The 25548-nt window shown below is 35.8% G+C and overlaps 1 protein-coding gene across 1 annotated transcript in view; it reads left to right on the top strand.

The window, feature by feature from the left end:
• The window catches only part of LOC145521610 (uncharacterized), a 361851-nt gene that overhangs the window by 48964 nt on the left and 287339 nt on the right, over window positions 1-25548 (top strand). The window contains exons 2-3 of the mRNA XM_081530353.1: window positions 19595-19711; window positions 21004-21076. Of these exons, the coding sequence (XP_081386479.1) occupies window positions 19595-19711; window positions 21004-21076 (190 nt within the window). The remainder of the gene's footprint in view (window positions 1-19594; window positions 19712-21003; window positions 21077-25548) is intronic.

The raw sequence follows: 25548 nt of genomic DNA, 5'->3' as shown, positions 1-25548 counted from the left end.
AAAGCCCCCTGAAGTTATAATGACTTAAATCTGAGTTGACATTAAGTGCTCAAAAAATGGGTTTACAAGCCAGTTATGTATGTTTGATGTATTCTGAACTGTAGGGTAGGTCATTAGAAACTATACCAAATTAATGTAGAGAGAATATAGAAATATAGAAAACTCAGAAAACAGTAAGAGAGCTAGAAGAGTTGGCTAGAGGGTTTAGCAAGTTTAATCTGAGTCCCCTACATGGTCTAGTGGTTAGGATTCCTGGTTTTCACCTATGCGGCCCGGGTTTGACTCCTAGTGTGGGAACCCCAACCATTGGGCTTCCCTCATACCTCAGTCGGTAAAGAATCTGGCTGCCATGCAGGAGGGGTTCAATTCCTGGGTCAGGAAGATCCCCTGGAGAAGGAAATGACAACCCACTCCAGTATTCTTGCCTGGAGAATCCCATGGACAGAGGAGCCTGGCAGGCTGCAGTCCATGCGGTCGCAAGAGTCGAACACGACTTAATAGCAACCAACCAACCAATCTGAGTCCCAGAAGAAGAGAGAGAAAATTATGAAGGGATGATTTTGAAGTGAAAATGACTGAAAATGTCTAAGAACCAGTGAAACACATTGATCCATTGCTTCAAGAACCTCAAAAAATCATAAGATAAGCAAGCATTTAAAAAAAATGCTACATTAAAAAAAAAATGTACATGTAGACACTTAATAGTGAAATTCTGGAAAAATTGACAGTGTGGTATTGGCTAAACTTACCATCGTAAGCAAATGAAGCTGAAAATGTAGATGCACAGTTACAATTCTAGAAAAAAGATTATAAAATATTGTGGAAAACAACTGTAATTAAGGGCAATGATACCTTTCAAATATGTATATCTATATCTGGTAATTACTGCAGTGGAAACTTGGGAGCTTAAGCTCATTAATCACTATTAATACTTATACATTTTTATGTTTTTTCAAAAATAATTACATTCCCATAGTTTAATTTAAAAATGAAGGTTAAAAAACAGTGCCCAGTGCTGGTAAGAGAACAGTAAACTAGGTACTTTCATACTCTGCTGTTGGGATTATATCTTAAAGCAAACTCGGTTTTGGGAAATTAGATTGTATGCTTCAGAAACTATGAAAATAGCCATGATTATTGATCTGGTGATTTAATGTCTGGTTATTTATCCTAAGGAAATACAAATTTTCAGGAAGATTTTATGCATTGCACAGAGATGCTCAGCACACAAATCCTTTGCCTAGAACACTCTTCACTGGGCACCCTTCAGGTCTCTGTTGAAATGTTGCTTCCTCAGCATGATTTTCTCTCAATATCCAGTTGCACTTGATACTCTTTCCCAGTCCTTCTATAATGCACTATATCACAGTTATAATTATGAGGGTTTTTCATCTTTATGTGCATAATTGCCATCTTCTCCTCTCTATGTATTTTAAGCTCTTTGAGACTTAAATTTGAGTAAGGCCTAAAGCGTTTGAGGAAGTGAATTGTGCTTATGTCTGGGGAAAGACTTTTAAGTATTGGGAACATCAAGTATGAATGCAAGCATGTGCCTGGCATGTGTGGGAAAGAGCAAGGAGAGCAGTATGGGGAGATGGACAAGGGGAAACAGGGGAGATGAATTAAAGTATCCATTAGCAGAGTTTTTGCTTTCTTTGTATATTTCTCCTTTCTTTTAGTTTTCACTTTTTTTCTTAATTATAATTGTTAAGGGGTTTTGTAGTATTTAAAATGTATCCTAGATTTTTTTCTTAATGGTTTTCTTTTTTTGTGTTTTCTTCTTATGTATTATTTCCTTTGCCTGGTTTTACACTGGTATTTTAAATTTTTTTGGCCGGCTTTTCAAGTTAACTTCATTTACTTTCATACCTTTGCCTTTAAAGAATTAATGAAAATGAATGAGTTATAGTTTATAAGGTTCCCCCTCCCCCACTTCTTTGGCCATGTAACACAGCTTGTGGGATCTTAGCTTCCCAGCCAGGGATCAAACCTGAGGCCATGGCAGTGAAAGCACCAACTCCTAACCCCTGGACTACCAGGGAATTCTCTCTTTCAATACAATTTTGATTGAATTATCAAGTTTTTGCATTTAGTGTTCTGTTTTTGTCATTTTTTCCCTAGATTTAGTTGCAGTTATTTTTAAGCATGAATTTTTCTACTTATACAATAATAATATGTTAGTTGTAGAAGAGTGGAAGAAAATCTAGAAAGAAGAAAGAATAAAGTAAATAACAATCCCATCTATCATCTCTTCATTCAAATACATACATAGTTGTTTTCTTTAAATTTGGGATATTAATTATTTATAGTTTTATATCCTGATTTTTTTGTGTGTGTTGGGATTAACAATTTTTAGACATTATAACTATTTTTTCATAAGAAAATATATTTTGTGTGTGTGTGATAGAAATACAAAGGACATGAATGTAAAAGCCATTCTTCCTGATTCCCAGGGTTCTCCACCTGCACTAGTTAGTGTCAATCACTGTACCAGTTTGCTTTGTCTTTGGAGAGATCAGTTCAGTTCAATTCAGTCACTCAGCCATTTCTGACTCTTTGCGACCTCACTGACTGCAGCACGCCAGGCCTCTCTGTCCATCACCAACTCCCGAAGTCTGCTCAAACTCATGCCCATCGAGGCAGTGATGCCATCCAACCATCTCATCCTCTGTCAACCTCTTCTTCTCCTGCATTCAGTCTTTCCCAGCATCAGGGTCTTTAGAGAGATATTGCATTCCAAAAATGAATGTATTTTTTCTCTTCTTTATGGTCAGAATATCTGCTCTTTCTTATGTCACTTGTGATGATAATTGTGAGTCATTGTTTTTCATCACAGATGTTATTAGAGATTCTTCCTCGATTCTAGCAATGGGCTGTTGATTCTTGTTTTAAGTATTTAGTTTCATTTTTTACTTTTTTCCAGAAGTATTTTGATGATAAATTTTGAGATACTGAAGTAAGGACTTTTATTCAAAGCTGTGTTTACCAGGATAATCATATTTTTCTCTTGTTTTCATTTGTTGGTTATTTTTGGTTTGAAAGTGAAAATGTTAGTCATTTAGTCATGTCCAGCTCTTTGTGATCCCACAGACTGTAGTCTGCCAGGCTTCTCTGTCTATGGGATTCTCCAGGCAAGAATACTGGAGTGGGTAGCCACTTCCTTCTGCATGAGATCTTCCCGACCCAGGGATCAAACCCAGGTCTCTGACACTGCAGGCAGATTCTTTATCTTCTAAGCCACCAGGGAAGCCCACTGGTGCTAAATCATATTTTCTTTTTTTACTTATATTTTACTGTAAGCCACCATACATTCTTTTTGGAAAGAGATGTATTATAAATCAACTGATACATAAACAACATTTTATTATTGTGCTACAATAAGATGATCACTAACTGTCTACTACCAAGAAATTGGAAAATCAAGTCTTGGTATAAATAAATGCTGTATCAATGTATTTTTATTGACTTGAAAAGTTGACATTTTTCTGAGTGAGAAAGAGCAGATCATATAGTACTGTGTATACTGACATGACTTTAATTCAGTTCAGTTCAGTCGCTCAGTCGTGTCCGACTCTTTGCGACCCCATGAATTGCAGCACGCCAGGCCTCTCTCCATCACCAACTCCCGGAGTCTACCCAAACCCATGTCCATCGAGTCGGTGATACCATCCAACCATCTCATCCTCTGTTATCCCCTTCTCCTCCCGCCCCCAATCCTACCCAGCATTAGGGTCTTTTCCAATGAGTCAATTCTTGGCATGAGGTGGCCAAAGTATTGGAGTTTCAGCTTCAACATCAGACCTTCCAATGAACACCCAGGATTGATCTCTTTTAGGATGGATTGATTGGATCTCCTTGCAGTCCAAGGGGCTCTCAAGAGTCTTCTCCAACACCACAGTTCAAAAGCATCAATTCTTTGGTGCTCAGCTTTCTTCACCGTCCAACTCTCACATCCATACATGACCACTGGAAAAACCATAGTCTTGACTAGACGGACTTTTGTTGGCAAAGTAAGGTCTCTGCTTTTCAATATGCTATCTAGGTTGGCCATAACCTTCCTTCCAAGGAGTAAGCGTCTTTTAATTTCATGGCTGCAGTCACCATCAGCAGTGATTCTGGAGCCCAAAAAAATAAAGTCTGACACTGTTTCCACTGTTTCCCCATCTTTCCCATGAAGTGATGGGACCAGATGCCATGATCTTAGTTTTCTGAATGTTGAGCTTTAAGCCAACTTTTTCACTCTCCTCTTTCACCTTCATCAAGAGGCTCTTTAGTTCTTCTTCCCTTTCTGCCATAAGGGTCGTGTCATCCGCATATCTGAGGTTATTGATATTTCTCCCAGCAATCTTGATTCCAGCTTGTGTTTCTTCCAGCCCAGCGTTTCTCATGATGTACTCTGCATATAAGTTAAATAAGCAGGGTGACAATATACAGCCTTGACGTACTCCTTTTCCTATTTGGAACCAGTCTGTTGTTGCATGTCCAGTTCTAACTGTTGCTTCCTGACCTGCGTACAGGTTTCTCAAGAGACAGGTCAGATTGTCTGATATTCCCATCTCTTTCAGAATTTTCCACAGTTTATTGTGATCCACACAGTCAAAGGCTTTGGCATAGTCAATAAAGCAGACTTTAATTAGGAGTTGTTTTATTCATTTGTATATGCCCATATCTATATATGCCTGACCTATATATCCCCTATCTATGTATCCCCAATTTATATGTACCCATATCTACATCGACTTGATCTATATATGCCCACATCAATCTATGCACAGAGAGAGATCTTGGAGAGAGTTTGCCAAATGGTGATGATTTGTGGTGGTTCATCTTATGTGGATGTTATAATCTCTAATTTATACTCTGTTGGCTTTTTGAATTCTTAATCATGTATATAGAATTTTATCAAAAGTATTATTTTCCTAAAAGAGACCTGCCATTTTTTTCTTTAAATAATTCTTATGTTTAGGATACCACAGTTTAAAACTTCAGCGACTTGTTTACATGTAACTTGTAAAACTTCACCTAGATTTACCTTTAACTTCAAAACTAACACAGGGTGACACAATAGAGTTTTGAATATTATTCAACTAGCTATAAATTCTGTTTCCATACAACACATAAAAGTTTGAAACTTATTTTATATGTTGCATTTAGCTACAAACAGGTTATTTTATCCTAATTTCTTGTCAGTTGGTGTTTCAGAAGCATTTCTAAACAGAAATCTTCCTAAGAAATATAGAAATCATGTTTTACCTTTTAGTGACATCATATCTTTAAAAACTAAATTCTCTACACGAAAATAATAAATCTTTGTTATTTGTTCATAATACTTATATGTTTGCTCTGTAGTGCAAAGGACAAGAAAGTCACAAAGCGTCCATGTAGAAGTTGGTTGTTAAATATTCAAGCTCAGTTTACCAGGATCTTTATTATACCACCGGAAGTTTTCTGTAATGAAGAGCTACTTGTAACATCAAAGCACAGGAAACATTATCTCTTCCCCCACAGCCCATGACCTAAAAGCTTTTCTTTTTATCTTTATATGAAAGAGAAACATGCTTTTCAAAAAAGCTTCAACATTTGTGGACATTGTGTACATCCTGTAAAGTAGACTCTGGATGTAGTCTATGATGCATGCCTTTGTCCAAGTATTTTATTTTTTCAACATTGTGCTTTTTAATATTTTCTTGGGGAGCCAGAAAAAAGAATTTTGTTTTAAACTAATTTTTGAGAGAGAAAATGGTTTCTAACTAGCAGCATAGGGTTTTTTCCCAGTAAAATCTGAAGATTTGAAAAAGTGGCACTGGTACTAGTTGAATCCTTCTTTTATATTCTTTTAGAAAATAATAGAAGCATATTTCATCAGACCATAAAGATAGTTTTTGGAATCCAGAATTTGAATAGGTATTTCTAAAAACATATATTACAACCAAACTGGACACTCATAATTGAGCCGGTAGCCCCTGAAAGGTGAAGAGGAATATCAGTGTTCCTGCTTCCCTTTCATTTTATATTAAATACAAAGTATTTTGGGGAGAACAAAGGTGGGAATAATATACAACTAGAACGTAGAAGAGGGGACTTGTTTAAAGAAATTATCTAAAAATTTTCCTTTCACTTGATTTTAATTGTATGTTGCCCTAGTCATACATATGTGCTTGCCAGGTGGTGCTAGTGGTAAAGAATCCACCTGCAATGCAGGTGACACAGGAGACTGGGGTTTGATTCCTGAGTAGAGAAGATCACCTTGAGGGCATGGCAACCCACTCCAGTATTCTTGCCTGGAGAATCCCCATGGACAGAAGAGCCTGGAGGGCAAGCAAAGAGTTGGACATGACTGAAGCAACTTAGCAGGCGTGCATGCACATATAGAGACTATTTAATCATATTATTTCTGTTTTTATGGAGACATACAGTGGTAGGGCTTCCCTGGTGGCTCAGATGGTAAAGAATCTGCCTGCAGTGCAGGAGACCCAGATTTGATCCCTGGGTCGGGAAGATCACCTGGAAAAGGAAATGGCAACCCACTATAGTATTCTTGCCTGGAAAATTCATGGACAAAGGAGCCTGGTGGGCTACAGTCCATGAGGTCACAATGATTTGGACACAACTGAGTGACTAACACTACCATACAATGGTAAGACATTTGTAAGTGCTTTTAATTGTCATTTCACATGATTGCGTGAAAAAAATGCTCAAACTTGTATAAATACCTCTGACTTTTTATGTGAAAAATCCAAACTCCAATATTTTGTTGTTTTAGAATCATTAGAATTAGAAGAAAAGTTGCTGAGGGAAGAGTTAATTAGAAAAGCAGAAGTGAACCAAATCGGGTTCTTGGATTCATACTTGCCTTTTTTGGTAAGATGTTCAGTTAGAGAAATGATAGGTATGCTCTAGACTGTCCCAAAAGATTCCACGTTGTTCAGGCATGAGGTTGTCATCATGTGAGAAGGCTAGCAGGTTGAGATGCTGGTGCCAGGAAAAGTAGGCTAAGGTTATATACCTCATTCAGGAAAGCATTTGGATTATTGGTCTATGCCATTGTTGGACTTGCCAGACATCCCTGCCAAGTAGAGGAATAAAGTTTCTTTAATTCTCCTTACTGAGCCAGTGTTTGATCCATCTTCATTCTTATATTTACAGTTTAAAATATTTATTTGATCATGCACTCTGTGCTGGGTACTGGGCATACAGTAAAGTGAGCCTAAGATTCCTACCATGCAACAGCTTACAATTTTTAGCTTGGATTATAGTGAAGCATAAGGTCCTTAAGCTGTGGTACCTAACAGTACAAAACACTTTTTTTTTTAATTTATTTATTTTAATTGGAGGCTAATTACTTTACAATATTGTGGTGGTTTTTGCCATACATTCACATGAATCAGCCATGGGTGTACATGTGTTCCCCATCCTGAACCCCCCTCCCACCTCTCTCCCCATCCCATCCCTGTGGGTCATCCCAGTGCACCAACCCTGAGCACCCTGTCTCATGCATCAAACCTGGACTGGCGATCTGTTTCACATATGATAAGATGCATGTTTCAATGCTATTCTCTCAAATCATCCCACCCTTGCCTTCTCCCACAGAATCCAAAAGACTGTTCTATACATCTGTGTCTCTTTTGCTGTCTCGCATATAGGGTTATCGTTACTATCTTTCTAAATTCCATATATATGCATTAGTATACTGTATTGGTGTTTTTCTTTCTGACTTACTTCACTCTGTATAATAGGCTCCAGTTTCATCTACCTCACTAGAACGGATTCAAATGTATTCTTTTTAATGGCTGAGTAATATTCCATTGTGCATATGTACCACAGCTTTCTGATCCATTTGTCTGCTGATGGACATCTAGGTTGATTCCATGTCCTGGCTATTATAAACAGTGCTGCAATGAACATTGGGGTACACGTGTCTCTTTCAATTCTGGTTTCCTCAGTGTGTATGCCCAGCAGTGGGATTGCTGGGTCATATGGCAGTTCTATTTCCAGATTTTTAAGGAATCTCCACACTGTTCTCCATAGTGGCTGTACTAGTTTGCCTTCCCACCAACAGTGTAAGAGTGTTCTCTTTTCTCCACACCCTCTCCAGCATTTATTGTTTGTAGACTTTTTGATAGCAGCCCTTCTGACCGGCGTGAGATGGTACCTCATTGCGGCAAAACACTTTTCTTATAATGAGTTTCCTTGATTTTTGCTTACAAATTCATAGCTCCACTTGTTTTCTCAACCAGTGCTATGTCATTTCATGAAAAGAACATAGAATCCAGTGGCCCCCTTCTGCCTGAGGCCTGCTGTGGACATGCTCTGGGAGTTGAGCTAAAATTTCTGGGGCTCAGACCCTGTCTGGCTTTCAGTTTGCTCATCTTTAAAATGAATGAGTTGAAGTTGTTCTTCAGTCACTCAGTTGAGTCTAACTGTTTGCAACCCATGGACTGCAGTATGTCAGGCCTCCTTGTCCATCACTCTCCTGGAGTTTGCTCAAACTCATGTCCACTGAGTCATTGATGCCATCCAACCGTCTCATCCTCTGTTGCCCCCTTCTCCCGTCCTCAATCTTTCCCAGCATCAGGGATTTTCCAGGGAGTTGGCTCTTTGCATCAGGTGGCCAAAGTGTTGGAGTTTCAGCTTCAGCATCAGTCCTTCCAAAGAATATTTAGGGTTGATTTCCTCAAGGATTGACTGATTTGATCTCCTTACTGTCCAAGGGACTCTCAAGAGTCTTCTCCAGCACTGCAGCTCAAAAGCATCAATCCTTCAGTGCTCAGCCTTCTTTATGGTCCAGCTTTCACATCCATACATGACTACTGGAAAAAAAACATAGCTCTGACTATATGAACCTTTGTTGGCAAAGTGATGTCTCTGCTTTTTAATGCACTGTCTAGGTGGGTCATAGCTTTTCTTTCAAAGAGCAAGTGTCTTTTGATTTGATGGGTGTAGTCACCGCCCATAGTGATTTTGGAGCCCAAGAAAATAAAGTTTGCCACTGTTTCCATTGTTTCCCCATCTTTGCCATGAAGTGATGGGACCAGATGCCATGATCTTAATTTTTTTTTTTTTGATAAATTTATTTATTTTAGTTGGGGTCCATTTACTTTACAATATTGTAGTGGTTTTCACCACACATTGACATGAATCAGCCATGGGTAATGATCTTAATTTTTTAAATGTTGAGTTTTAAGTCAGCTTTTTCACTCTCCTCTTTCACCTTCATTAAGATGCTATTTAGTTCCTCATTGTTTTTTTGCCATTAGAGTGGTATCATTTGCATATTTGATGTTATTGGTATTTCTCCCGGCAATCTTGATTTCGGCTTCCAATGCTTCATCCAGCCCAGCATTTCCCATGATGTACTCTGCATATGAGTTAAATAAGCAGGGTGCCAACATAAGCCCTTCACATTTGATCATCTTTAAAATGAGTGAGTTGGAATAATACATCACTAAGCCTAGTTTCAACTTTTACAGACTCTCAATTCCATAAAAGTGAAGTCTCTCAGTCATATCCAACTCTTTGAGACCCCATGGACTGTAGCCTACCAGAATCCTCCGTCCATGGGATTTTCTAAGCAAGAGTACTGGAGTGGATTGCCATTTCTTTCTCCCTCAACTCCATATTTACCCAGTAAAATAAAATAAAAGGAAAATTTAAATTCCTCATTGAGCTAAGAAAAATAACTTGTCTAATAATTTTGACTGTGATAAAGTGTCTGAGAAAAAGTGATTAGGCCTTAAACTTAACCATTGCGTCACCAATCCCTCTAATGTACTAAACACAGCTAAATGTTTTTATACGTTTAGTTTTTTAATGTTCTAAATCCTTTGACCTCTCTGTTATATGTGTGCAAACTTTCCTCTAGTCCTAAATCAGGTTGCTATGACTCATAATTAGGGAGAGATGATTAGGAAAGAATATGTGAAAACTAGAATATAAGGTGTTATTGATGTTGCCATTCTTAGGAAAGCAAAACCAAAATATATTTTAGAGGCCAAGAGACCCTTGTGTATCAGTGAAGCTTTGGTATGTAGGTTGTGGGTGTGAATGAGGCTGCCTCTGCTCCCCAGGTGATTAATATAGTATCAGAGTGGAAGATCACTCATGTTTATTTGTGATGGGTGGTTTTACTGAGGACAACCTAGAACTCTCCTTCTCTCCCCTGCTTCCCTATGGCCCTGCTGCCACCAAATATGTGTCAAGGGCATTAGAGAAAATATCCCACGTGCTATGTGCTTCTGCATTAACTTTACAAAGAAAATTGATGGAATATGAATTAATATCAGTAAAGGAACTGTAAACCAGGTATAAAACTAAGACACTTTAACCTTCATCACAGGATTCCTAAGTATGCATATACATATAATGATATAATGTACATAATTATGTATGACTATATATAGTATATAAATACAAATACTGTTGGGAGTCTTAACCACGATGTTATCAATTTCTCTGGTTTATAAAACACCTTTACTTGTTATATTTGTATATATTTTATTGCACATATATATATATATATATCATATACATACAAGTATTGTATGTATCAGGGAGATAGTGAAGGACAGGGAAGTATGGCATGCTGCGTTCATGGGATTACAAGGAGTCAATATGACTTAATGACTGAAAAACAATAGCAATTAAACATATGTATTATTTTGTTAAATATATATGTGTGTGTATATATATGTGTGTGTATATATATGTGTGTGTGTATATATGTGTGTGTATATATATATGTGTGTGTATATATATATATGTGTGTGTATATATGTGTGTGTGTATATATATGTGTGTGTGTGTATATATGTGTGTGTGTGTATATATGTGTGTGTGTGTATATATGTGTGTGTGTGTATATATGTGTGTGTGTATATATATGTGTGTGTGTATATATATGTGTGTGTATATATATGTGTGTGTATATATATGTGTGTGTATATATGTGTGTGTATATATATATGTGTGTGTGTATATATGTGTGTGTGTATATATGTGTGTGTATATATATGTGTGTGTGTATATATATGTGTGTGTGTGTATATATGTGTGTGTGTGTATATATGTGTGTGTGTGTGTATATATGTGTGTGTGTGTATATATATGTGTGTGTGTATATATATGTGTGTGTGTATATATATGTGTGTGTATATATGTGTGTGTGTGAGAGAGAGAGAGGGAGAGAGAGAATCTTGTTCTACTCATTCACAGTAATATTACACTCAGGAGGGTCACTTAATGGATTAGGACAAAGAGAGCTTTATATTCTGAAAGGCTAGGTATACTTTCTATTTTATTCTATGCACTATCTTTTTATTGCTTGAGCATTGGAAGAATTTATTTTGTTAACAAAGCTCTAACTGCTAGAAATTCTGACTGTAATGGGCTTCCCAGGTGGTGCTAGTGGTAAAGAACACGCCTGCCAATGCCAGAGACAGAAGAAACGCAGGTTTGATCCTTGGGTCCAGAAGATCCCCTGGAGGAGAGCATGGCAACCCATTCCAGTATTCTTGCCTGGAGAATCGCATGGGTAGAAGAGCCTGGCGGGCTACAGCCCATGGGGTTGCAGAGAGTTGGACATGACTGAAGCAACTTAGCATTCATGCATGCAAACTAACTATGATATGTTATATACTAGACTTCTTTTGTGGAATGAATGCTAAACAACAATGATATGAATCGTGTAGTTCACAGTATTTTAATATGTCCTTGATGAGGAATATTGTGAAATTTAGAAAGCAATTCAGCAATTTTTTTAAGCTAAATGTTCTTTAAAAGACACTGTACCATCACTTCAAACATATAATTACTTATTTTGGGGCTTCCTTTGTGGCTCAGCTGGTAAAGAATCTGCCTGCAATGTGGGAGACCTGGGTTTGATCCCTGGGTTGGGAAGATTCCCCTGGAGAAGGGAAAGGCTACCCACTCCAGTATTCTGGCCTGAAGAAATCCATGGACTATATAGTCTATGGGGTCGCAAAGAGTCTGACAGGACTGAGCGACTTTCACTTTCACTTAACTTCTAAAAGATGATACTATTAAAATGCTGCATTCAATATGCTAGCAAATTTGGAAAACTCCAGCAGTGGCTGCAGGACTGGAAAAGGTCAGTTTTCATTCCAATCCCAAGGAAAGACAATGCCAAAGAATGTTCAAACTACCACACAATTGCACTTATCTCACATGCTAGCAAGGTAATGCTCAAAATTCTCCAAACCAGGCTTCAACAGTATGTGAACTGTGAAATTCCAGATGTTCCACATGGATTTAGAAAAGGCAGAGGAACCAAAGATCAAATTTCCAACATCTGTTGGATCATTGAAAAGGCAGGAGAGTTCCAGAAAAACATCTACTTCTGCTTTATTGACTATGCCAAAGCCTTTGACTGTGTGGATCACAACAAACTGTAGAAAATTCTGAAAGAGATGGGAATACCAGACCACCTGACCTGCCTCTTGAGAAATGTGTATGCAGGTCAAGAAGCAACAGTTAGAACAGGACATGGAACAACAGACTGGTTCCAAATAGGAAAATGAGTACATCAAGGCTGTATTTTGTCACTCTGCTTATTTAACTTATATACAGAGTACATCATGAGAAATGCCGGGCTGGATGAATCACAAGCTGGAATCAAGATTGCTGGGAGAAATATTAATAACCTCAGATACGCAGATGATATCACCCTTATCGCAGAAGGTGAAAACTTAAGATCCTCTTGATGAAAGTGAAAGAGCAGAGTGAAAAAACTGGCTTAAAACTCAACATTCAGAAAGCTAAGATCATGGCATCTGGTCCCATCACTTCATGGCAAATAGATGGGGAAACAATGGAAACAGTGGGAGACTTTTTTTTTTTTGGACTCCGAAATCACTGCAGATGGTGATTGCAGCCATGAAATTAAAAGACACTTGCTCCTTGGAAGAAAAGTCATGGCCAACCCTGACAGCATATTAAAAAGCAGAGACATTACTTTGCCAGCAAATGTCCGTCTAGTCAAAGCTATGGTTTTTCCAGTAGTCATGTATGGATGTGAGAGTTGGACAATAAAGAAAGCTGAGCGTGGAAGAACTGATGTTTTTAAATTGTGGTGTTGGAGAAGACTTGGCAGTCCCTTGGACAGCAAGGAGATCAAACCAGTCAATCCTAAAGGAAATCAGTCCTGAATATTCATTGCAAGGACTGATGCTCAAGTTGAAGCTCAAATACTTTGGCCACTTGATATGAAGAACTGACTCATTGGAAAAGATTCTGATGCTGTGAGAGATTGAAGGCAGGAGGAGAAGGGGACAACAGGGGATGAGATGGTTGGATGGCATCACTGACTCAATGGACATGTTTCAGCATGCTCTGAAAGTTGGTGATGGACAGGGAAGCCTGTCGTGCTGTGGTCCATGGTGTCTCAAACAGTCAGACACAACTATGCGACTGAACTGAATGGTTAAAAAGAAGTGATTCTCATTGATAAGTAAAAACATAAAAAGAAATTATTTCATTTAAAAACAGGTTCCATGTTGCCCTTATCTCCTTTTTTTCAATGTATTTTTTGTATACATTTTTTATTCTGTAGAACTTGCATTTCTCCATTTATATCAATCAAAATTAAGTTGTATAAATTCCTAACATTGTCTTAGCTCTCTAAAAGAAAAAAAATGTACAAGAAATGCACACTTTATCAGTAAAAAGGCTGTTTACAGATTTTAGGAATGCTCAGTTTAGTTATATTATCTTGTATCCCCCTAGTTTTCATGTGTACAAACAAAAACAGAAATTTATTAAAATCATTTAATTAGTAAGTACTTTTTTTTTTACTAGTTTGTACACACTGCTAGCCCTTCAGCATACAACTTAATATCTTAACATCTGACAAAGTTGGCTTCATCTGTGAAGTATTTTTGTGTCCTGGAACAAAGTTCAAGAGACTAAAATCCTTTATGTACTTACAATGAACCAATAATGGTGCATTTCTTTTTATTAATTGATATATTAGTCAGATCTCAAGATTGTGAGTAAAATATGAGAAAATATTGGCCAGGAGTAAATAGATTCTAATTTATGCTGAAAAATTTTAAATGCATACTGTTTTGCATGAAAGTGCAAATGTGAGTAAATTATGTATTGTGACTACTCATTGCTTAAAGCCTCTTAAAAAAAAGAAAAATTTTTTTGTTTACATCTCCCTAATATGCCAACATTTGGTTAGTTATGTTTACTCCTATTTGCCACAGGTAGAATGCATGGGACATCAGACAGTTCATTATGGAGACAAGTATGCTCTATTCACAAAGTTAGATGACAGAACAAGTCATGGTGTGTATTGTAATTTCTGTGCTACTGTACATCTTCAGGCTGTCTGGGGTAAGATGCTTACTAAGCATTGCATTATGGCTGTCAGAATGCTTCATGGATGGTAATTAAATAAAGGAAGTATTATCGGTTTATAGAGTTAAACCAGTATCAGATATATTCTAGAAATCTCTTCTAGAAACCTTCTACTTTGAACATTAAGTTTTGGGAAAAGTATATTTTGCATTTGTGGACTAATCTTTTATTGAAAGCTCATTTTCTAGGATGTTCACTGAAATTATCCACTTTTATTTTCTTCTGATAAGTCAATGGCCATTTCACCTATCAGAGAAATGAATTGTAACCAGTGCTGCCCTTTGAAATGTTAGTCTTCCTGCTTTCTAGCTGTATGATCAGTTACTATATTGAAAACACAACAAAAAAACTTTGAAGGGTAAATAGAAAGACCAAAAACAGAAGGATTAAAAAGAAGTATATTTGTTTATTTTTTGTCATTTTTCAGAAAATTTTCTCTGGAATTTAATGCTATAATTTAATATCTAATTGCACAAATACTTCAGTAGGAAATAGATAATTTTTCTTTTACATTTATTTATGAATATAACTTTTTATAGTTATTAGCTGTGTCATTGGTTAAATCGTACTACAGAACAGCACTGAGGTCAACAAACGGTGTTCCAAAGGGCAAAGGTCAATCCTGTGTGTACCTGTTTTTGTAATTAAAACTTTACTGGTATTCAGGCCATTGTTTATGTATTGTCTATAGCTGCTTTCCGGTTACTATGGTCAAGCTGAATGGTTGTTACTTAGAGTATAAAGGCCTATAATGTCTAAGTTATTTAGTATCTGGTTCTTTACAGAAAAGTTTATTGACCCCTGTACTAGTATGTGGATTTTCTAATTTGTAAGGGATCACACAAGCTTTGTTTTTGTAGTATATGATAATGAGAAAGAATAAAAATATGTATTATTTCAGGTGATTTTTTTCAGTGAAGTATATTTGAATTATTGCTTAAAATTTTTTAAAGTCTTAGCAATGTCCTGTTAGAAAGAGATTCAGCTTGGATGCATATCAGATCAATGTACACTGCCAGGTGGATAGTTAGTAAGTTGGTATCTCTTCAAAGATAAAATATTTTCTAAAGCGTGCTGTGAGATTGGCATAGAAGGGAAACTGGAAATAGAGTTCAGGTGAATCAGTGAACTGTCATCTAACCATGCAGCTATGATCTGCCTGTAACTGCGTGAATTGAGGTTAGTCTGTAGCCCCTATCAGCTTGTTCTTGGCGAGGCTCCCAAACCTCTAACTGTATCATGGCTATGGCTTCATTCTCTATAGCAGATTATTCCCATGGCTGTCTCTGGGCCAATTTTTTTTTTTTTTAATCTGTCACATTTACTACCCTAAAAAAAAGGAAAAGAAACTTGTTAAGAAATAAAAAAGAGTATATGTGCTAAGTTATTTTTAAATTTTTTGTATCTTCATTTAGTTGTTAAATAGCTGTTTATGTATCTGTGTGCTTGAGTATACATACGCCTGATTAACAAAAACTAGTAGAATTGTGAAATAAGGTACTATGTTCCAAAATAGAGCTTTTCTGTAAAACATCTAGCAGAAGGATAATAGATAATGATGTAATGGTTAACATTATTATTTTCAAAAATTGAAAAGGAATCATCACTTGGAACTAGTTTGGCATTTTCCTATATGACATCCTATTTAGGGCTCTGAATCTCAGTTATGCAGTTATGTGAATTTGAATCCAACAGAGAATATGTAGCTTTCATACAGATTTCTTCAGTTATAAGAAATATAATAATTGCAATGGGATGCCTCAAGCCTGGGTCAATTAAATCATTTCTGAAGACAGCAGGTGCTCTTCAGGGACATTCAGGATGGGGGAGGTACCTGTTGTTCATTGCATCACAGGGTCACCCACCCAGATAGATTCAGTGCAGGTCACTGTGTTAATGAATCAGTTAGGAAGAGAAATATGAAAATGCTGCAATTTAACAAACACTAAAATATAAGTATAGAAAAAAATATATTGAAAGGCTAAGCCATTTAGGTTTCAAATACTTAGATTTTCTCTCAGTGTTAATCCTTAAAAATAACTAAATGAATATAAAAATAAAGATATAAGTATTTATAAAATACTTATAAAAATATTAATCAAATATAATTGTCTGACAAAAATACTCACTTTATTTTGAGCTAAACAAAAGAGCATTTTCAGATTTAATGTATTATAATGTTAATTTATATCAGATCTTGGGAGAAAGTAATGTATTTTATTCTTATTATCTGTTGTCTCAAGATATAAGATTCCTATAATTCTGAATTCTAATTATATGTAGTAGAATTTTGAAGATATAGAGCAGAAGTCAAAATTTTCAACATTGGAATACAGATAGCCCACTGACTTCCTGTTGGATATAAATAGCTTTTTTTAAAAAACAGAAATTTTATTAAAATATAGATTCCAAAATTCCATTGAAAATCTAGGAGATTTTAATGTTTGTCTTAAAATTTTTGTTAATGTAATTGTTGTCCATGCAGCTAGTAAAAAACAAATTCAAATAGTATAGAGGGTCATAAAGAGATTTTCTTGATACTTGTCCCAGTTTTACATTTGCTTAAGTATTCTTCCATAAATGCTTATGCTTATATGAACATATGAGTAAAAGAGACAATGAAATCATGATAAATATGTTTTTCTATGCTAAGTATTTTATTTTAGTGATTAACTTCCATTTGTTAATTTTTGTTACTTTACTTCTTTATGCTTGCTTTTATTCCACGTTTATTGTCATCACTTTAGAACTTTTAAGTTTTTACCTTTGACAAAACTTCCTTTTCTCCTCTCGCACTTAAATTTATTATTATGTAAGTTTCAAATGCTGTCCTTTTGATGCTTGACAGACCTCGTGGTCATCACAATGACGGAGGGAGGAGGGCTTCACAATGGAAGCAACAGGGCAGGTTGAGAGGGTGCCACATGTCCCTGTGAACACCATGCTCCATGCTCCAATCTATTAGTCCTTTAAATAGCCATCCAAAAGGTTCTAGTATTTTTCTGAAAACTCATAGTTAACAACTATTCCTGGAAAAATCATGAGCCTCTTCTTGACAAAGACTGGGCATGTTCAGCTAGATTGATGTTATTTGAACCCTTCTAACTACTGAAAGGGCCGAAGTAGGTAACAGAATCTAAACTTGCTCTGATACACTTTTCAGTCCTTTCCCCAGTTGTATTGAGTTCGAAGGATTTGGGGGCTGAGCAAAGAAATAGATATGACCATGAGGTGGCAGTAGTACACAGTGAGTTTTATTTGGGTAGAGCTTTGACAGGTTTGCACTTTGGGAAATGTCCGTCATAGCAGGAGACCTTCCAGAGGCATTGGCTGGGCATACCTAGAAGAGGAAGAGGGCAAGGAGAATCAAAGAGGAGGATCTAAGAAGGGGGTGCCTGTCTAGATGATGTTGCTGACAGCATGATGGAGAGTCTTTGGGTCAGAGAGCTCTGAAGGGCAGCAGCAGTTTGGGGTCTTTCTTTTATAGCCACAGAGTTTATCTGATCTATGCTTAGAAGATCTTGGGTGCAGTTTTTTTGTGGTATACAAAGCAGGAAGGCTCTGCAAAGCTAAAATCTGCTTATCTGGGATACATTTAAAACAACTGGATGTGTAAAAATTTGGAATCTTTTGGTGGGCTTTGGACCACAGTCCCAGCCTACTGTGAAGAAATAGACAACATAGAGCTAATGTACAGAGCCATTTTTTTTGGCTTTTTAGTATGGTAACTAGGTTTCACTAATTTTGTTTGTAGATGTGTATTGTGCTCCATTATAACAGACTCCAAATACACATAAAATATACACTCCAATAAAATGTTTAATAGACACACACTATATTTGTTGACTTCTTCATTTTGTCATAATTTCTCCAGGTTTTTCAATGGAATAAATTACTAGAGTTTGATTCCTCTGTTTGCCCCGCCCTTAAAACTACTCCCTTCCTTGCCTTCTTCAGAGGATTCTCCTAAGTATGTTTAGCTTCATATATTAAATGTATGTGTGTATATGTATATTATGTATACAATATATATTATATCTCTATATAATTTAAAAACTTGTTTGGGGATGATTTAAAACTTTATATAAATAATAACACAGCATACATAGTTTTCCTTTCACTACTTACAATTTTTGAAATTTATCCAAATGAATCCATTTGACACCTATAGATCATTTGTTTTCACTGCTAAATAGTATTTCATTATGTGAATGTAGCATGATTTTTGAACAATTTCACATCGATGGACACTTATGTTGTTTCTAGCTTATTATTTTTGCAAATGAGCATTCGTAGACATATCCTTTTATGTAAATGCTGCTACTTGGTTATTCCATTTCAGTACTGTGAAAATAAATTTTCAAATAATTCCCAGACCCCCAGGTGCATAGATCTGAGACTATAATGAAATTATATATATGTATATATGTATATATATAATTTCTATTCTTAATAAATTTATAATCTTGGTTTAATCTTGTATATATTTCTAAATAAGAATGACTAGTATTTGATAGTTTAATTTTGCCTTTATTTTACTAAATTTAAATTTATTTCTAAGACAGAAGTATTGCCAGTGTTATTAATTTACTATTTCTCCCCAACTTTGGTTTTGGTAGTCTTCCAAGTTACACAGGTGGATGTGAATGACTGTGTTATAGTTTTGTCTTAAGGAGAATTTGGTGTTAAAGAGCCTTGATGAATGTCTAACACTGTCACTTGTTTAGTTAATGATTTATTAAATATATCACAGCAATTAGATAAATGAGTTAAAAAAAAATGTTTTCTACTGCAGCTCAAGTAATTTAAATCAATCTCTAAGAGCTGTATTTTGGGAAAAGTCATAGTGACAGGCACATGACATAGTAAGGATAATGATCAATGTAAGCTGATAACATCTAATGGGAAATATATACAGTTTTTGAACTGCATTCTAAGTCACTTGCTTTTCCAACATTTATTATATGCAACAAACATGTAGAAAGTGGTTAGTTAAAACAGGTGGTTGGAAAATATTTTAGCATTTTTATCTAAACGTCAGAATTTTTTTGAAAATGAAAAATGCTAAGTATAATAAAAGTATATATTTATGCTCTCAGCAGCCAAATGTGCTTTTTAATGGAATTTAAATAAATGGAATTTTTATGACAAAAAAAGCTACAGTAAAAGCAGTGATTATATTTTTCATAGTTCATTTGCCTTTTTTGCCCTGCAGACCTTGTGTGGAGAAAATGAGATCCCGGGTGAAGTCTACAATGTCATTGACTCTGAAGAAGGACTCAGAGACCCATTGGTGTTTAATGACCCTTACTGGCCTATGCAATGGGAACTGGTATGATCTTCAGAAATAGATGGTTCTTTGGCAATGTTAAGAAATATTATTTTCGTCATGTTTTAATGCAATAGACAGACACTTTTATGCACTGCTTGCTTTTATTCTATTGGTTTTGCAGAGAGACTTAGCAAACTTTTGATGAAATATTACTGCCAGCTTATTAATGAGCACTAATCCTTTTAATTTGATTACATCCTTAGGGTTTGATTTAGCCTATAAAAGATACCAGTAAAAAATCTAAGGCTTTTAAATTTGGTATGTGTAAACAGGCTCATTACATAGAAATGTTGTTGCCATTCAGGCTTGAAGTTCTTATTTTTGCATAACCAGAATATATTTTATATTACTTCAATAATGAGAGAACTCATATTTGCCTTTATGGAGTAGGTAGATGTTAGAACATTGCACAACAAACTTTTTTTCATAATACTTATAGTGTTGGACTTTTCAGGACCACATTGGCCTCTCATTTATACAAAACTGTGGCAATGGAAAAGTCTGAGAAAAACACACATAATTTTTGAGCATTAATAAGTAAAAAAATAGTTGAAATAGATAACGCTAAATAGCTTTAAAGGAAGTTTTTGAAATGTGAGAACAACTTGGTGATAACACAAAAGAGAAATCGAAGACCTTGCTGTCTCCATACTTAGCTCCTCATAGGTCTGTAAATTATACTGTATTTTAGATGGTTTAATGTTATATACTGAGGAAAAGGTTAAGTGTATTTTATCATTTTCCTGGAAATAATGAGGTTAAAAAATGGGAAACTGTTATGGTAGCTAATTTTCTTTATGTTGATCATTGGCAGTTACCAAGCCTACTATCCGAAAAGAGTAGAAAACCCATGTTGGAAAATGTCCAGGTCACTTTTCTGTAGCTTTGATTTACCTTTAAAAACTGAATCATAATTTAGAAAGCTCTAAGAGATGTACGTGACTACATTTGACATTTCAAACATGCATGTGCAGAAACTTGAGTAAAAAAAAATTAAGAATTTCTTCAATTACCTGGAGTTGAGATAATCATTAACAAGTGAGTGGACTTGGGCTAATTAAGATAATGAAAGTCAAAGATACAAGGATTGAAATTAAGAAAAAGGAGGGAGGAACAGTAGCTAGATAAAGATGAAAGGCATGAATAAGGAGGAAATTTTTTTCAACTTTCTTTTGTTTGTTGGTTTTTTGACCTTAATAAGCTGTAATAATAAGATGAATATTTGAGGACTACATTTGTGATACTTTGTAAATAGTCACCAGCAAAAAATACTCTTTTTTTTTTTGTATCAGGTTACTAAATACCAAGCTCCTCTATGCTGAGGTCAAGGATTTCAGGAGACACAGGACAGAAAGTAGACAGAAGGTAAGTGATACAGGAAAAAAACAGAAGAACTGAGTATCAGTCAATAAAGTGACTGATTAGAAATGGGGACTAATCTTAAAGACTGTTAAACAATTGAGTCGTCTTGAAATCAGATGAAATTCAGCAAGAAAAGGACTGAGCAGTGCTAGTAGGATAACTGTACCATTTTCAAGGGAAGAAGTTGATAGATTTTCACTGCAAATGACCAGGTAGTAAATATTTCCAGGTTTGTGGACCATATAAATCTCTGTGGCATATTTTTGATATTGTCATTCTAGTCCTTTAAAATTGTAAAAATCTTTCTCAGTTTTAGTCATAGAACAGGCTGTAAGTTGGATTTCACTTGGAGACCATAGTTTATTGACAGCTGTAGAAAGTAAAGGAAAAAAAAGAGTTAAAGAGTAAATAGCTGTTCAGATTTAGCTATATCACTCTTTTTTCCCATTGAAGTATAGTTGATTTTCAATGTTGTGTTATTTTCTGCTGTACAGCAAAGTGATTCATATATATATGTATATACACATATATACATTCTTTTACATATTCTTTTACATTTTGGTTTATCACAGGATACTGAAATATAGTTCCCTGTGCCACACAGTAAGACCTTGTTGTTTATCCATTCTCTGTTATGATTGTTTGCAGATTTAGTTATCTCTTTTAACATCCAGTTGCTGTAGTGTGCTATGTATACACTACAGTAGCAAAACTCAGCAATGAAAAGTCAAGCAGGTTATACTAATGTCAATAGCCTTCTAGATTATTATTACATTTGGGTAGCAATGACAACCCACTCCAATATTCTTGTTTGGAAAATCCCATGGACAGAGGAGCCTGCTAGGCTACAGTCTGTGAGGTCACAAAAAGTTGGACATGACTGAGTGAACAACAACAATAAGCGCCATTCTAGAGGCAGGTCTTCTAGTATGGAGAAGATGCTTCATAATGTCAAGGTGAGTCATAATACAAAATTGAAAGGAAAGGATTGCAGTTGCCAGCTGCAGTCCTGATGTTATTCATAACAGCAGAGCTAAGTTGTGTTACAAAATCCATCCACTGATGAGAACACCAAACTTATTTCTCTGAAAGATTGAATGGTGTAGATGTGCTTTCTTCACAACCAAGCATCCTAAAATAGGAGTCTATTCTTTATTTTTGTGCCCATCTATTCCTCAGCCAACAATCTATAGCAATCTGGTTTTGTGATGCCCTCCCACTTGCCCTTGTGATCTTACCCCACCTTCAGGCACTCCACTTAACTTCCCAATGTAATAAAGACTTTTCAGTTCTTATCTTACTTGAGTCATCAACTATAAGCTGATAACTATCCAGATAAAATGCAAACAGCTATGATTCCTCTCCCAAATGCTCTTTACTTGTGCCTCCTCAACAATTCCTCCTGAGTAATTCTTTCTCACATTCCAAAATTCACTCTGGGTGCTATTTCTAAAAGAAGAGTCTTTTCACCTACCAGAGTGAATTAGCAACTTTTACTCTGTACTCCCATAATGCAATGTGCCCATACTACCATTTGAATGAATGAAAAAGTGAATAAGTGAATAGTTGATGCTTGACAATTCGTGTGTCCTCTCAGCTAGACAATAATATGCTTAAGGATAGGGACTATGATTTATTTTTCTCTACATTTCAATTTATGGCAGTAAACTTGACATTTTTAATCTCAAATAAGCATGTGTTTAATTAGCAAATTTTGGAATGCATCTATGAATGTAGCTTCTCATTCCCCCCACCCCACTGCGTTCTTTTGTATTCTAAACTAAGAAAAATCTATCTAACTCTTAACTGCTGTGAGCTTGTGTTTCAGTAAAACTGGTTCTCAGTTGAAAAGGCAGCTTCTATCTCTGCCAGTAATTTTAGGGACCAAAAAAAAAAAAAAAAAAAGATTTCTGTACTAGGAAACCCCTAATAGGTGTTTGAACTGGATGAGGCTTATTTCATATAAGAAAAAGAGTTCGTCCAGAGCCAGAATGAAGTCTCACAGTGCCAAGACCCAAAGCTTCTTCTGTTTGCCACCCCGCTTGTGTCCCTCCTACACTTGGCTCACTGCCACTTCTGCACTCCACAAAGCAGTGGGAAAAAACAAGGTGTATGGCACCCTCAATCCCTGTGGACACACCCAGGAGGTTGTATACATGTGCTTGTCTCAAACTTGAGGGTCCTCTTCTTAAGAGAGGGAAGAATAGATGTAAGGAGACAATATGCCAATAGCGTCTTCCAACTACAAGTTAAGAAACAAAACATTTGAAGCAAAAAGTAAGTAAATAAACTCTCTGGAATTTCTAATTAGAATCTGATAGAGAGCATGAACAATGGAGAAATAAGAGTATAGATAATAGGAAATTATAAAGCTATAGAATAATTTTTGAAATTTCGTAGAATTTTTTTAAACAATTGTTCAATGATGTTGAAACTCACCCGATTTGCCATTTATTTGCCTTAATTTATCATGGCAATTAGTTGAGAATTGAATGTCTTAAATCTGAATACAGTATTATTTATGTGGGCTAATTTCACCATTTAAATAAAATGTCAGGAATAAACACATCCAAATATATAATGCTATTTTTTTCTTTCAACTACTACTGTTATCCTCAGTGAAAAATTGTTTTATTTTCATAAACCCATTTAAGGGTAGTCATGATATTCTTTTGCTAACGCTTGTACAATTCTGCTAATGTGAGGTAATATTTACTATTTTTTAACCTAGCATATTTTTTCAGAACATATTTCTTGAGAAATTCCTATTATACTTTTAAATATCATTGTAGTTCTTAAAGTTTGCATATAAGTTTAATGCTCCTTTTGCCTAAAATTGTTTGCTAAAAAGTAGGTCTTTAAGAATAATTTGAAGAAAATTTTGACTTAATATTACATTTTCTGAAGTTCTATGTTTTAATGATAAAGTTCTTTAAAACATTGTGCTAAATTTTTGCAAACATGTTCAAATGTTCCATCAAGATATCTGAAGTAAGTAATCTAGAAGAGGAAGTGAAAGTTAAAAAGATGACTATTGTTACTAGTTTCAGTTGAGTTCAGTTGCTCAGTCGTGTCTGACTCTTTGGGACCCCATGAACCGCAGCATGTCAGGCCTCCCTCTCCATCACCAACTCCCGGAGTCCACCAAAGCCCATGTCCATTGAGTCGGTGATACCATCCAACCATTTCATCCTCTGTTGTCCCCTTCTCCTCCTGCCCTCAATCTTTCCCAGCATCAGGGTCTTTTCAAATGAGTCAGCTCTTCACATCAGGTGGCCAAAGTATTGGAGTTTCAGCGTCAGCATCAGTCCTTCCAATGACTATTCAGGACTGATTTCCTTTAGGATGGACTGGTTGGCTCTCCTTGCAGTCCAAGGGACTCTCAAGAGTCTTCTCCAACACCACAGCTCAAAAGCATCAATTGTTCTGTGCTCAGCTTTCTTTATAGTCCAACTCTCACATCCATACATGACCACTGGAAAAACCATAGCCTTGACATAACCCATTATAACTTTTGCTCAAAATTCAACATTGATGAGAAAATTATAGCAATATAATTTTCAAGAAGGTAAGGTTATCTGCTTTAATTTTTGATTTATAAATTTATTTTGCAAAAAGAAGCATTACATATGCCACATGCATTGTTTTACCTGTAAGACAATGGGACAGATGATGTGAAAGGGAGTTAACAACATGAAATATCATCAATGCAGAGGGCATTAGGATACTCTTATATTGTTGAAATCAATGTCTGTGAACCAGGGCTCCTCTCCTTCCTCGTCCTCCATGCCTGTGTAGACTGTCACAACACAGGCCAGGCCAGGGTAAAGACAGTGTCAAGAGAGGTCAAATCTATGAGTGTAAAAAGAAAAGGACATGTTTGATTATTTTAACATAAAATTTTAGATAGAAAATTAAAATTTGAAAAAAGGTTACTGTGACTAGGTGTGTTAGAAAAAATTTATACTGGATATTTTAAGGTATAAGGTTAGACAAATGTGGATTCAAATCCTGTGCCTTGTTTATTACTGTCATAAATGTTTTAATCTTATGCAAATCTGTTTTCTTATTTGTAAGACAGACTTACAGATACTTTGCAGGATTGGTCTTATAATTAAATGAGATTATGGACACAAAGGATCTGCCATAATGTTTGACATGTAGTAGGGATTCAATGAGGCAGTTGGCCAGATTCCTTTCCTGTAATGGGTTAAACTTTCATTACATGGGAAATAAGCTATGCAGAATGTCCATTTCTCAGCACTGGATGATTAAAGCAGTACTAGTGAAGGTTATTAATAATTCCTGTGTTATAATGAGAATGATCTGTTAGTGATCTCCAAAGAAGGGCTTACCCCACAAAGCATACATAAACATAAAGCAGTGGGATACAGGAGAAAATTCAATGACTTCCACTTATATATACGTTTTATCTTTAGTTTCTTTTTACATTTTTCTAGTTCTACTAAATCCAT

Source organism: Giraffa tippelskirchi, chromosome 9 (genome assembly GCF_054371585.1).
Source record: "Giraffa tippelskirchi isolate mGirTip1 chromosome 9, T2T-mGirTip1v1.2.pri, whole genome shotgun sequence".
In the NCBI taxonomy this organism is placed as follows: domain Eukaryota; kingdom Metazoa; phylum Chordata; class Mammalia; order Artiodactyla; family Giraffidae; genus Giraffa; species Giraffa tippelskirchi.
The sequence above is the reverse complement of the archived record's forward strand: the minus strand, read 5'-3'. Positions and strand labels throughout refer to the sequence as shown.